This window comes from Aspergillus novofumigatus (assembly GCF_002847465.1).
Source record: "Aspergillus novofumigatus IBT 16806 chromosome Unknown P174scaffold_4, whole genome shotgun sequence".
Taxonomy (NCBI): Eukaryota; Fungi; Ascomycota; class Eurotiomycetes; order Eurotiales; family Aspergillaceae; genus Aspergillus; species Aspergillus novofumigatus.
Window position 1 is genome coordinate 1,239,292 of NW_020194277.1, and position 12,534 is coordinate 1,251,825.

General features: G+C 50.0%; 6 protein-coding genes and 5 non-coding genes across 11 annotated transcripts; 8 read left to right on the forward strand and 3 right to left on the reverse strand.

Annotated features, from left to right (window-relative positions):
• The first annotated feature begins 158 nt into the window (after positions 1-158).
• P174DRAFT_165111 (putative integral membrane protein Pth11-like) lies at positions 159-2,305 on the forward strand. The gene is made up of 2 exons (XM_024821214.1): positions 159-939; positions 1,011-2,305. The coding sequence occupies exons 1-2, from the start codon at positions 578-580 to the stop codon at positions 2,206-2,208; spliced, it is 1,560 nt and encodes a 519-aa protein (XP_024682514.1). The 5' UTR covers positions 159-577; the 3' UTR covers positions 2,209-2,305.
• Positions 2,306-2,665, forward strand: P174DRAFT_165103 (uncharacterized protein). Its single transcript, XM_024821213.1, has one exon. It carries the CDS (start codon positions 2,403-2,405, stop codon positions 2,625-2,627), a length of 225 nt encoding a protein of 74 aa, XP_024682515.1. The 5' UTR covers positions 2,306-2,402; the 3' UTR covers positions 2,628-2,665.
• Positions 2,666-2,832: 167 nt separating this feature from the next.
• P174DRAFT_t83 lies at positions 2,833-2,919 on the forward strand. Its single transcript has one exon. It is a non-coding gene; the product is annotated as a tRNA-Tyr (tRNA).
• A 495-nt stretch (positions 2,920-3,414) lies between these two features.
• P174DRAFT_t84 lies at positions 3,415-3,500 on the forward strand. Its single transcript has one exon. It is a non-coding gene; the product is annotated as a tRNA-Tyr (tRNA).
• A 411-nt stretch (positions 3,501-3,911) lies between these two features.
• P174DRAFT_t85 lies at positions 3,912-3,998 on the forward strand. The gene has a single exon. It is a non-coding gene; the product is annotated as a tRNA-Tyr (tRNA).
• Positions 3,999-4,479: 481 nt separating this feature from the next.
• Positions 4,480-4,566, reverse strand: P174DRAFT_t106. Its single transcript has one exon. It is a non-coding gene; the product is annotated as a tRNA-Tyr (tRNA).
• Positions 4,567-4,994: 428 nt separating this feature from the next.
• Positions 4,995-5,080, reverse strand: P174DRAFT_t105. Its single transcript has one exon. It is a non-coding gene; the product is annotated as a tRNA-Tyr (tRNA).
• A 283-nt stretch (positions 5,081-5,363) lies between these two features.
• On the forward strand, positions 5,364-8,476 carry P174DRAFT_484979 (baculoviral IAP repeat-containing protein). The gene is made up of 5 exons (XM_024830764.1): positions 5,364-5,637; positions 5,697-5,993; positions 6,075-6,184; positions 6,234-7,719; positions 7,740-8,476. The coding sequence occupies exons 1-5, from the start codon at positions 5,500-5,502 to the stop codon at positions 8,334-8,336; spliced, it is 2,628 nt and encodes an 875-aa protein (XP_024682516.1). The 5' UTR covers positions 5,364-5,499; the 3' UTR covers positions 8,337-8,476.
• P174DRAFT_441187 (U4/U6-U5 snRNP complex subunit SNU23) lies at positions 8,375-9,743 on the reverse strand. The gene has a single exon (XM_024827247.1). It carries the CDS (start codon positions 9,271-9,273, stop codon positions 8,617-8,619), a length of 657 nt encoding a protein of 218 aa, XP_024682517.1. The 5' UTR covers positions 9,274-9,743; the 3' UTR covers positions 8,375-8,616.
• P174DRAFT_460059 (F-box protein) lies at positions 9,436-10,402 on the forward strand (the record flags this gene model as incomplete). The annotated part of the gene is made up of 3 exons (XM_024829838.1): positions 9,436-9,455; positions 9,590-9,709; positions 9,922-10,402. The coding sequence occupies 3 exons, from the start codon at positions 9,436-9,438 to the stop codon at positions 10,400-10,402; spliced, it is 621 nt and encodes a 206-aa protein (XP_024682518.1).
• A 1,418-nt stretch (positions 10,403-11,820) lies between these two features.
• P174DRAFT_369311 (blue light-inducible protein Bli-3) lies at positions 11,821-12,511 on the forward strand (the record flags this gene model as incomplete). The annotated part of the gene is made up of 2 exons (XM_024822270.1): positions 11,821-12,018; positions 12,089-12,511. 2 exons carry the CDS (start codon positions 11,821-11,823, stop codon positions 12,509-12,511), a joined length of 621 nt encoding a protein of 206 aa, XP_024682519.1.
• Between the last annotated feature and the right edge of the window lie 23 nt (positions 12,512-12,534).

Sequence of the window (12,534 nt, forward strand, 5' to 3'; positions counted from 1 at the left end):
TATTTATTTAATATTCACTCTCGACTCATCGTTGGATTGGTAGCTTGTCCAAGCTCTCTTCCTTGCTACCTAGGTAGGTACCTGTTATATATCAACCGGATCGACGCTTTGAAAACGGCGGTGAATCCGAAGCTCCCTCTTGAGCTCTCTCGTCATCGTTGTTCCCTTTTTGATCTACTTGTATCAACAATACCTGGGGATCTTTGTACTCTACAACTACTTTTATCATCATTTATTGCTCTAAGGACCCTTGATTCTGGGGTATTTTTCCGCCGTCGTTCCATCTCCGTCTATTAATACCCACCCTTACTCGACCTTTAAGTATCATCGCGTGAAATTCTCCGTCTTCTCCATCTCTTAGTTTGCCTCCCCCACACTGTTTCCCCGGAGTTAGAGCACGTGCGCTTTATTGACTGTGGTCCCTCGATGGTCTCCAAGCTGAACGATGTAAATCAATCTGAAGCTATCCGATTCACACTGCAATTCGCCAGGACCTCCTATCATCGATTGACCCTCATAAGAAACGCCTTTGCCGTCTGTTGATCCCTGGCCCCTCTTCGGAGGTGGCTCAGTGGCCATGGATTTATACCAATCGATGCTGAACACACGAGGGATCTATTCACAGACGCCCCCGGATATTCGGACACGGTTTGATGATCATCCCACACTCCTGGTGAGCTGGTGGGCGACCGGATTTTCCCTGGCGTTCATTATAACCCGTGTCTGTGGTCGCTATATCCGGACTGAGCGGTTCTTCCCAGAGGACAAGATGATGATGGTTAGCGTGATTCCGTTGTTGATACGGATGGCGCTGGTGCATGTGGTACTGCTCTATGGCACGAACAATACCAAGACGGCTGGCCTGACCGAGGAGGAAATACGACAGAGAGAAATTGGCAGCAGGCTGGTCCTTGCCGCCCGAATTTTCTATGCGATTTTGTAATACACCTTGCCCCCGGATTTCCGTTCTTGTCCTTGCTAGTATACTGATGATTTACTTCTGCGAACAGCATTTGGATCGCCAAATTCACCGTGTGCGAGTTTCTGAAACGAGTCGCAGGGATGATCTGGCAGCGGTCACTCCGAATATTCATCCAGATCATTTACTACTTCCTGGCATCAACGTTAATCGCAGTGCTGATTGCGACTCTCGTTGAATGTCAGCCTTTCGACCACTACTGGCAGGTTGTTCCGGATCCAGGGCCGCAGTGTCGCTTGGGTTATGCCAACCTGATCACGATGGGGGCATGCGACATTATCACCGACCTGCTTCTGGTTGCCTATCCCATTCCGATCGTCTTAATGACGCATATGCCCATGAAGCGCAAGGTGATCCTCGCAGTGCTCTTCGCATTGTCCCTGATACTGGTTGGGATCACCTGCTATCGCGTTCCGTCGGTAATTTGGCATCACGGGTCACAGCAATACCGGTCGCTTCTCGCGTCGCTAGAGATTCTAGCTGCGACCGCTGTCTCCAACGCGGTCGTCATCGGCTCTTTCGTCAGAGATAAGGGCGTTAAGAAGGCGAAGTTCAAGAAGGATGTCGGTTCGGCCTCGGTGAGCGAAAGTATGGATCACAGCTCGACGCGACGTGCCACCATTACCTACCATCAATGGGGCAGCGACTCGGATCTCGCGGGAGACCTGGGGATCCGACTGGCTCCTGACCTTCAAGCCTCGGACAACAAGATTCCCCGTCCAGCTCCAATCGCCGTGCCCTACCATCCCCTCACAGCCCAAACGGGGAGGCTGACCCCGAATTGGTCCTTTGACAACAAGCGTCACTCGATGGGAACAGATGACGACATAACGTCGACAACCGGCAGCTTGGAGCTGAAAATCAGCCCTCATGAGTACCTCGAGACCAACAAATCCCCTCACAAAAGGTCCAACGATGCCGCCCTCTCCTCCCCTAGCAAAGTCTCCATCTTCGATGTAGGTGGGCTACTGGACGACACCCCAACGCCAGCGTCTCACAGCTCTTCTGCGGAATCGATACGTCATCGCGAGCTGAGCTTTGGCTCGCAACAATATCGCAATGGTAGCAGAGCTTTTTTGCAGGATGTCGGGGCCTACTCCCCCATCGAACACAAGAAATGGCCGCCGACGGGGCTCGAGTGTCCACTTTACCGACTCGGCAGATCACCCCGTGCCTCCGTATCACCCCCAGCGGGATGCGCACGCGCCCATTCTGGAGAGGTCCGATGATGTGGAGCTCCAGGATGTCGGCGGTCTTCTCTCGAAAGATACATGAGTCTTTGACACCTGAATATGACGCAATCTATTGTATGATAGTATCATGATTCATGACCTACTTTCTTTTTTTGTTTAAGTCTCTTGGGCTTTCAGCTGGGTCTGTGGTTATGGATTTTGTAATTTTGCCTTATTTGTGCGCTTAAGCGATGGCGTTGGTGTGCTGCAGCGCTCCGGCACTGGTTACATATCCCATTTGCATTGGTTGGGACTTGGATGGGTTTTGGATCTCTGGGTTATCCCTAGTCAGGGGAGTATTTATTGAACATACTAACAATGCTGCAATCTGTCGCCACCAGGATATTCGGGATATCCAACAATCTCCCGGAGACTGGGTCAGCCATATCAGATTTATATATATTGTCACCAATTAGAGAGGTAGTCCACCGAGAAATAGGAGCTAAACATGACACTTATCACGTAACCTCTGTTATCCGTAATAACATTCGAGAATCTGTAATCCATGAGACTTGGCAGGGTTTCGAGAGCAGAGAAGTCGGGAATTACTTCTGCATTTCTTCCATATCAATACAGATTGGGTTATCAATCAAACAAGAGCATAAGCGAGCAACCTAACAACCCCCGATGGTCTAGTTGGATATGGCGGTCGGCTGTAATGGAATAATTGTAACCGACAGGTCGCCGGCTCGATTCCGGCTCGGGGGAGTAAAAGGTTATCTTTTTTACTTTTTATTTTTTATTCCCTTTCCCCTCTCATCACTTCCATTTCTCTCTTTTGCCTTTTCTGTCTCTCATCTCTTTACACAAGCGGTGTTTGTTCCATCCAGCTGGCCATGAATTAAGACCATCCATGATAAGGGCAGGCCCAGCAACAGCATGCCCTGAACAAGAGGACTGCAGAATTTTAGATTTGTGCGAAATGCCACCCTGGAATCGAAAACTGTCCTGACGGTGCAGGGCTCAGGTCTGCAGAAATTGGCAATTACCTGAGGAACTGCTTGCTCACCAGACTGTTACCGTTCTGCCCCTCCTCCCCCGTCCTTACATTTGAAGAGCTCAACCAAGCAACTCCGAGGTGACTCTCCTGCTACCTCAACGGCGCAGCCCTGAACTCGGCTACAGGGTCCATAGAACAGATCCAACTCACGTCAGACTGAGAATGCTATCTACTAATGGAGATACTCATGTATCATCCTTCAACCCCCGATGGTCTAGTTGGATATGGCGGTCGGCTGTAATGGAAAATTGTAACCGACAGGTCGCCGGCTCGATTCCGGCTCGGGGGATCAGGATATCTTTTTGTCCGTTTACTTTTTAGATCATTCTGCTTTTTTGTAAGTGGCCGAGCTACGGGGCTAACGGCTAACTAAGGTAGTTGCTCGTTAAGCACGTAGTGTAGCCAATGTGGTTGGGTTGCGGCTGAGCTGACTACGGTACTTTCTGGTTCAGAGAGACGAGGCTCTTTGGCTGGTGGAAGGTAGAACATGGGCATAGTTGCTATCTCTCCTCAGCGCATTTAAGCTACTGCCACCGATATGATGCCAGGGCCCGGTTGCTCTAACTCTACACTCTACTCCGCATATTGGAAGCTGGAGCTTTCGTTTAGCGATATGTTGGTGGTCGAAAGAGAGCTGGAGGGTGGTCAAGCCTAGCCTGGCTCATAGAGTCAAAAGAAGTCAATATTAGTATCTCGGAAACCCCCGATGGTCTAGTTGGATATGGCGGTCGGCTGTAATGGAATAATTGTAACCGACAGGTCGCCGGCTCGATTCCGGCTCGGGGATATGAGATATTCTTTTTGCTTTTTGCAAATATCGCACCCAGTTCGACATCGAGGAAAGTATCATCCACGCAAATAGATGCTCCCTCTATCCATCCAGCGGTCGTGCTTGCTTTACATCTGGGGCCAGGTGTATGGCCGACAGCAGTAATTTTTGCGGTCCATGGACGTGACCATAATGATCGTTCTCAGTACAGCATCCTAGCCTTGCGCTCACCAGCGTGAAATCCATGAAGCCTGGATCAAGCCATTTACAAGGATAAAGTAGCTATAGATGGTGCCAGTTCTGCTGGACAAGTCTGATGCCTCCGACACGTGGGAACGACGCAAGGGGCCATTACGATCCGCCCTGCACATCATTCACATTTCAGCGGAACGAAGTTCTTTTCAGAGTACAAAAATATACTCGTTTGGAGAATGGATTCAAGCAGTCAAAAACAACCAAAGTCCAAAATAAAAAATCAATAAAAAAGAATGTCTCTGACTCCCCCGAGCCGGAATCGAGCCGGCGACCTGTCGGTTACAATTATCCCATTACAGCCGACCGCCATATCCAACTAGACCATCGGGGGTTTAGGAGACATCCGCCTCGGAAAATATTCGATCCACAAGCTAGTAGTTGAGCAAAAACAACACTCAGTTCAGCAACATGTGCCTGTGGGGGATTGAGCTCTTGTAGATAGCTTTGTTCGAATCATGCGAGATATCATTGCATCTAATAGCCGGCTCAGATAGCCAATTATTATTCTCTATGGTCGCGCATCTTCAAAGTGAGCAGCATTAGAGCAATAGGATCCACCTCAAGGATGTGCCGTTGGCGGTCTGGGACTGATCCGGGGTAACTCGTCTCGACATCTTTGCCCGTCACATAGCGATGAGCACCTGCAATAACAAATGCACTCCTTATATCCAATAGAGTATGAAAAAAAGCAGACAATAATCGATAATGGGATATAGCTTGCTCAAGCAAGGGAAAGGGACAAAAGACAAAAAGATAACGTCCCCCGAGCCGGAATCGAGCCGGCGACCTGTCGGTTACAATTTTCCATTACAGCCGACCGCCATATCCAACTAGACCATCGGGGGTTTCGTTGGTTATTTCAGAAAATATATGCTATATGATGTGAGCCCGCTAGGCAAGCAACTTCCCCTTGCCCTCCCTTGCTCCCCACTGTCCTTCAACATCAATGATCCACCTATGCAGTGTACCTTTTTCTGCAAAAAATTCATTGTCGTGCAGGATATGCTCATCTTCACTTATGCAATAATATAAGAAGCAGGACACATTATTGTGCAGAGTGACAGTCTGATCACGTGGGCTCGTGTCATTACGGGGTAGCGCGTCCTTTAACCCAAACAAGCCTGTAAACAGAGCCCACTCCCTTGACAACCACCACTTGCGACCGGCAATAACAAATTGACCCGATTTGAATAACTCATGTGCCGTACATTTTGAAATTGACGGGGCCTTCTTTATTTTTTAGTGCGATCTCCTTTTTCGTATAATGATCAAGGAAATGGAGACTTTCGCGGCCCGTCTCGCCAGCTTTGATCTGGTTCTCCATCCCGAACGACGACGGACATCGAGCGCAAAGTCCGTCAAGCCGATATCTTGGCCTCATAGCAGACCGTCGCCTGCAGAGGTATATCACCCTTTAAATTTTGTATCTTTGTTGATGCAATGGCTGACTCCTAGCTAAAGCTAGCGCATGCAGGGTTCTACTACAATCCCTACGAGACCAACCCCGATAACACAACATGCTACTTATGCCAGCGCGCGCTCGACGGGTGGGAATCGGAGGATAACCCGATTACTGAGCACCTTAAACACTCAAAAGACTGCGGATGGGCGATTATGATGGACATCGAGCAGCACAGCTCAAATCCCGCTGAAATTGAAGATCCAACAAGCGACAGGATAACGCAGGCGAGACAAGCCACTTTTGGCGACCAATGGCCACACGATGGCAAGCGGGGCTGGGTTTGCCAATCTGAAAAGGTAGTGTTTGACATGCTCTCGATTCCAAAGCGCAGTTTATCAGCCTCTTGAACTTGCAACCTAATATTTTGTCCATGGCAGATGGTAGAAGGTGGATGGTACTTTTGCCCGACTGAAGAGAGCAATGATCTAGCCAGTTGTGCTTACTGTAAATTGTCTCTCGACGGATGGGAACCCAAAGATGACCCTTTGTCAGTGCCTCATGGCTCCTTCCCTCTTGATATTCACTGACTTGCCTAGTGAGGAGCACTACCGACGGTCAGCCGACTGTTCGTTCTTTGTCTTTGCACAGCCTCCTGGCAAGAAGTCAAAATCTTCTCGATCGAAAAAGTCGCGCGTCTCAAAAACATCATCTCGTCTCTCCACCCAATCTACAGTATCGGAAGCGCCCATCACCGAGCTTGACAGCCAAATGGATGAGGATGATGCTCCCCAGCCGCCAACCAAAACGAAAGCCTCAAAGAAATCATCGAAATCCAAATCGAAGACCTCGAAATCTAAGAAGGATAATACCTTGGAGCCTGATAACCAGATGGATTTAGACACCACGGAATATGCCCAACCTGAACCTGCCAAGCCCAAGCGGACCAGAGGCAAGAAGAGGTCTAGCGAGGAAATGGACCTAGACGAGCCTAACATGGCTACTGTCGAGGGCATTCATCAATCCGAACCTCCGACCAAGAAGAGAGCGACAAAGTCGCGCAACAGTGCTACTCAGCAAGAAGACAGCACTCGCGGTGACGTTGCTATCGCAGATGTGCATGAGCCGGACGAAGAGGCCTTGCTCGAAGCCGAATCTAAGAAGGGGCGTGCGGCCACCAAGAAGAAGACATTATCCAAAGGTCGGAAGGTTTCAGAGGATTCATTGGTCGCAAAGGCAGCTCCGGAAGCTCGCTTACCGCGAGATTCCGAGATTGATGCAGCAATTGAGGCCGAACTTGAAGTCGGCGAGCCTATGGTCGAGCCTCCGGCGGAAACACACAAGCCTTCGAAGAAATCGAAGTCCAAAAAGAAATCAAAGAAGGCGGCAGAGGAGCCACCCAATGTGCAGCATGATACTGTCGAGCGAAACGAACAGCAAGAGTTGCGTCGAGTAGACGACGATGAATTCATTTATAGGCGGACAAGTGACATTCAGTTGCCAGCCGAGCAGCCGAAACCAGCTAGATTCACTGCCAAGCAGAGAAGCTCCAAAGAAGCAAGGCTTTCAGAAAAGAAGACATCCGAGTCGCCCAAGAGTCGCCCAGCAACTAAAGCCGACTCGCCAGAAGTTGACGCCGAAGCTGATCGCAGGCACCAAGGGTCTTTTGTGTCAGTGGAGGTAACAGCAAGGAAACCAGAGCAAGACTTGGAACCCGAAAGGAGAGATAATGGCTCTCAAACGAAGAAGGCGACCAAAAAGTCCTCGACCAGCAAAACGAAGAAAACTAGTCACACAAGGGACATATCTCCGAAGCCTCTGGAGCCTTCAGAGGCTGAAACTCCTGCCTCCGAATGGTCTGAAACAAGGCATAACTTGGAGCCGGAGGCATCTTTGCAACCCGAACAAAAGACAATTTCTCGTCAGAGTCAAGACCAAGTACAAGAGCAAGAGCTGGAGCCAGAATCGGAGCCAGAGCTAGAGCAGGATGCCGAGGATGACATAGAGCAAGACAGGGAGGTAGATCCGGAGCCTGGGCCGCAGCTGGAAGTCAACGAAACGCCTGTCCGTCGCCGGTCATCCAAAGTTCCCCGAAGACGGCCGAGAGATTCAGCAACATCCCCCAAGAGAAGCAATTTGCCAAGTCGATTGCGGAAACTCGAACGCCGAATTCCCGTAAAGCGCCACAAGCTAGAATAAACTCTGACCGACAGGAAAGCGATGCGGTGTCGCCTCTCCCTTCCACTTCGAAGAGTTCGCCATCTTCATCACCCCAGTCTTCGGATGCTGAGAACCAACCTCCAACCATACAACCATCGGCTCTAAGGACGCAACTAGCATCACCGTCCAAGGAGAAAGCGGTTCGCATTCCCTTGGTAACCAGTACGCCCTCGCCTTCCAAACGAAATGTGAACTCTGGCGCACTCAGGAGTTTACACCCCTGGACACCTATTGACATAGACGAAATTCTCTACGCCTCAATGAGTGATAAGGAGAACGTGGATGTAGGGGCTGCTCTGAACATTATCAAAGGAGATCTTACAAGTCCCGAGAAGAAGATGACTGTAGAAGAGTGGATTTACTGGCATGCTCGGAACGGAGAAGAAAAGCTCAAGCGCGAATGTGAGAGGTTGGTCAGTCAGTTCGAGAAGGAAGGGGCAAGAGCAATGCGCGCACTGGAAGGGATCGAGTGCATTGATTGAAACACGGCGTTTGATTTGAACATGGTCGGCGTTATGGGATGGGAACAATGGTTCTCTATTTAAGCACTTATTCTGTTGAAGGTATTCCTGGACGCGATATCTCTGAAGCGAATCTGCAATATCACAGCGCGGTAAATGCAATTCCTGTCCATTTTGACAGTAAGAACCCAGCCCCAAAGAAAATCCTAAGTAAAACCAAACGCCTGGGTATCTGCAAAACTTTTGTCCCTTCCAATGAAATCAAGTCTCTCGTATGTGCAATCCCTCTCGACCCCTTGTACTATGCGATAATGCCGAGTCGACCTTCCCAGGAATCTTCCTCCTGCTTGATCCCATTCTCTCCATTTTTCCGACGCTTTTCGTTCCTCTTTCTTCTCTTTTCCTCTCTCTCTTTGGCCTCTTGTTCCTCCCTCTCCTTCAATCTTTCGCCAAGATCCAACTGCCAGGCCCGCCGTTCTTCCTCTTCCCTGACTCGCTTCTGATGAGCCAGAAATCGTAACCGCTGCCGCACGTCCTCCAAACTGGCGCGAACCACCTCGCCACTCTGACCCGTCGCAATCAAGTGTTGCTTGCTGTTCAAATGCTCCACCAGCTGCAGATTATCCTTGAAGGTAAGATCACAGTCGGAGCAGTAGAATCCAGCACCGCGACCCCTTTTACCCACTGCCGATCCCGCTGGAACGATCGTCGTCTTGCCCACCATCGAGGCGACATCGAGGCGCTGTTTGCGCGAGGTCGTGGCCTCGAGGGTGCTGTAGTCCACAGGCGCGTGCCATTTCTTGCCTAGCAGTTTTGCCTCATAGCGCGCCTTGCCCTCTTCTTTGCGCTTCGCTTCTTCATCTGCGGCCTTTTTGGCGTATTCTTCTCGGTCCCATGTTTTGCGGAAGGCGGTATCTGATGAGGGAGCTCCGTATGCGGTGTTGCCTTTGCCGGACATTGTTAGGAGGGTTTGGTGGGAAGTCGTCTGGTGGGTTTGCTCAGGCGGTATTCTGTATTTCCTCGGTACGGAGATGGGGTGATAATTCTCAAAGTAGGAGAATCGATAAGGATTGCTCTGATGATGGGAGATGAAAGCTTTCCGCAGTGATGATGGCAATAGATGCCCGGAAGTGGCGGGCGGTGAGGCAGTGGCTGATGGGGATCAACGAGGGGGAAACCCGTCGCGTCCATTCTTCCTTCCAGTCTGTTATTGATATTCTGCTCGAGCTGTGTATTTACTTTTCTTAGTTTTACTTTATAGTTTTCGTACAGAGGGTGTGGGATGAATGGCGCATTGAGACATTGGTCGACCACGATCACTCCTACCTATCATCTCGAATCCTCGACGCCGACAGGAAACCCAGTGAAACAGGTCAGCGGATTCCTTTTATAGGGTAATGTCGGTGCCTCAAGTTGCTTTAAATAGTCGGAACACTTCGTATTGTCTGTCCATTCCTTTCTGTTTTTGTCTGAACAGCCACCTTTCTTTTGTATTGAGTTTCAGGCAACACCTTTGCTCCAGTAACATATAAGTGTTTGTGTTGGACTTGTATCGTTGAAGTTGGCTCTGGCTTTCTCTCTAGTTTGACTCAAGAACCCATCCAAGCAATATGCAACCAGTTAAGCATTCAGTCATGGACGCTCCTTTGGAAGGAGAATATGTTTCCTTTGAACACTCTCTTATGGCTCTACCAACAGAGCTGCATTTACAAATCTCCTCGTATCTGTCCTATCCCGACGCTTTGGCGCTCAAACACACCTGTCGTCATTTCTACTATCTTGTATATACCGGCGTTCATCTCAAAGTCGACTGGCTGGTCGAGCGTTTTGAGCGCAAGCTCGAGTGTCCTATGGAGAAATGCTCCTTTCGGACAGACGAGTCGTTTTGCAATTCAAGAATCAGGGGAATCATGGAACGCCGACGACGACATTTGGAGTGTCCTCGAAGAAGAGGAGGATGTCTCGTCATCGAAGGGAGGACGTGTCAGAAGGACCTCGTTCCGATCTGGCTGAAGAGACAGGGCCGGGTGAAATTTTTGAAACATGCGGGCAAGGAAGGTCTGTTGGCAGTCCCGTGCCCTTTGTGAGGCCATGAGTTCGGTCAAGCTCCTGTGAGCGCTGACGTGTGAGCCCCTTCTAGTGCTGATCCATGGTTTGATCTTCCTCTGCGTCAGCTTGTTATGGAATCTTGTGAGGTAAACTCGCCGTCCGGGTGCTTCCACACGGAACTTCTGCTCACTGCCACAGGTGGTTTTGTCGTTGATCAAACGAGACGCGCAGCATCACTTTATAGTAAAGACTGTACACCTCATCGTCAAAGTTGTACGACTGGACAACCGGCAACGATATCCATTCAACTACCATACCGCTTCGTCAAACTTCAAATCCACGTGAACAGTGGGAACTGGCTATTATGGGGGAGCACTTCTTCATGAGCGGTCGATCACTCAACCCGGGTTGGCTGTCGAGGGATGAGCGGCAGTCGACAGTGTCCAGAAGAAGTCGTGAAGGCCTTTATCTTGCGAGCATTAACCGAAGAACTCCAGGCGCTCGCATGCTATAGTTCAACAGAAAAGGCCTCAAGCGATTGACGGGAGCACGAATCAAGGCCCGAGTTACATGCTACTGAAAACATGCGCAAATTGCCTCCTTTCCTGTATATCGGTGTCACGCCTGGGAACGGTGGAGGCGAGGCCAATCTTCCAGGGCGGCCTTGTCATCAGCATCGCAACGGAGCGTAAGCTCTCATCGAGCCCATATCATTTCCTTCTTCGACGCGAGCTCTCGAGATATGTAACATACTTGTGCATCCTAATAGCTCAGAATCGTCTCGGTATAACATTCTAGCCGTTGGGTTGTTAGCGGTGATGATCTATCGCTTGAAGCATTCTGCAATTCTCACATGACATTCACGCCTCTGGGTGTCGTCTAGCCATCTGAAGGAATGAGATGTATAAATAGTTCATTCAGGTAATATGTAATTTAATATACAAATATCATATAGTGAAAGTCAATTGTCCTGAGTCCAAGCATCTTGAATACTTGGCTTTGCTGCCATTTCCACTTCTTCACCCCGACCAACGAGAACAATGCCACTGAACAACCATTTGTTTTACTACATAGACAAAGAGAGATTACAAAAATTCCTCCAGGGGAATTGCCCGTGGAAATATCGATGAACTCAAGAATCTGGGTTGATGCTGCTTTGACGTCACTGCTACGCCAGATGTCGGTGATCGACCTGGCATACAACAACATCATCGTCACACCTACTGTACTCCAGACACAGGCACCTTGGGGCCTAAGATATGCTGTCCCTCATCAGACACTGTGTTTGATTGGCTGGACATGACGAGACGTCAGTCGATCTGGAATCGGAACAACCGATAATCGTACCTCTTGCTGGCATATATATATACTGCCCACCTTCGTTACCTCTCTCCCATATATCTCTCTAGAAGCAGCTCATATTGATTTCCTACACTGTCTATCTGTACTATACACAATGTCTTCCACGATCAACACAAGCACCGGCAACAAGCCCGTCGACCCCTACAAGGCCAAGAGCCTCGAGGACCCCCCTCTCCAGCAAAAAGTCGAGGACATGGTCAACTTCATCAGTGAGACCAAATTCGGCATGTTGACGACGAAGCTGTCCAACTCGGACCTCTTGACTTCGCGGTGCATGGCCCTAGCAGGAAAGGTACCGTATTGATTCTACCCACCAAAACGTCGAAGAAAGAAGGAAAGAGCTGACGCCATGGCGGATCCAGGAACACGGCGGTATCGACCTCATCTTCCACACGAACCTCTTCTCAAGCAAGACGATGGATCTCACCGTCCACCCGTCAGAAGTCAATATGTCCTTCCTGGATCCCGTGAGCGGCTCCTGGGCTTCGATCTCCGGCACTGCGGCACTGGTCGCCGACCAGGAAACCGTGAAGAAGTACTACTCGCCTGTATTGAAGGCCTGGCTGGGTGATCTGGGCGACGGTGTGCATGATGGTGGCCCGGGAGACCCGCGGATCGGTGTGATCAAGCTCGAGGCCAAGCTGGCGACGTATGCCATCACGCGCAAGGGGATGATTGGCAGAGCTGTGGAAACGGTCAAGAGCGTCTCCAAGGGTGATGTTCCTGCCATCAGCAGTCTCAGGGAACTGACTGAGGAGGAACTGGCTGAGTGTAAGTCCATCTGAGGGAGTCACCGGAATGACCCCCT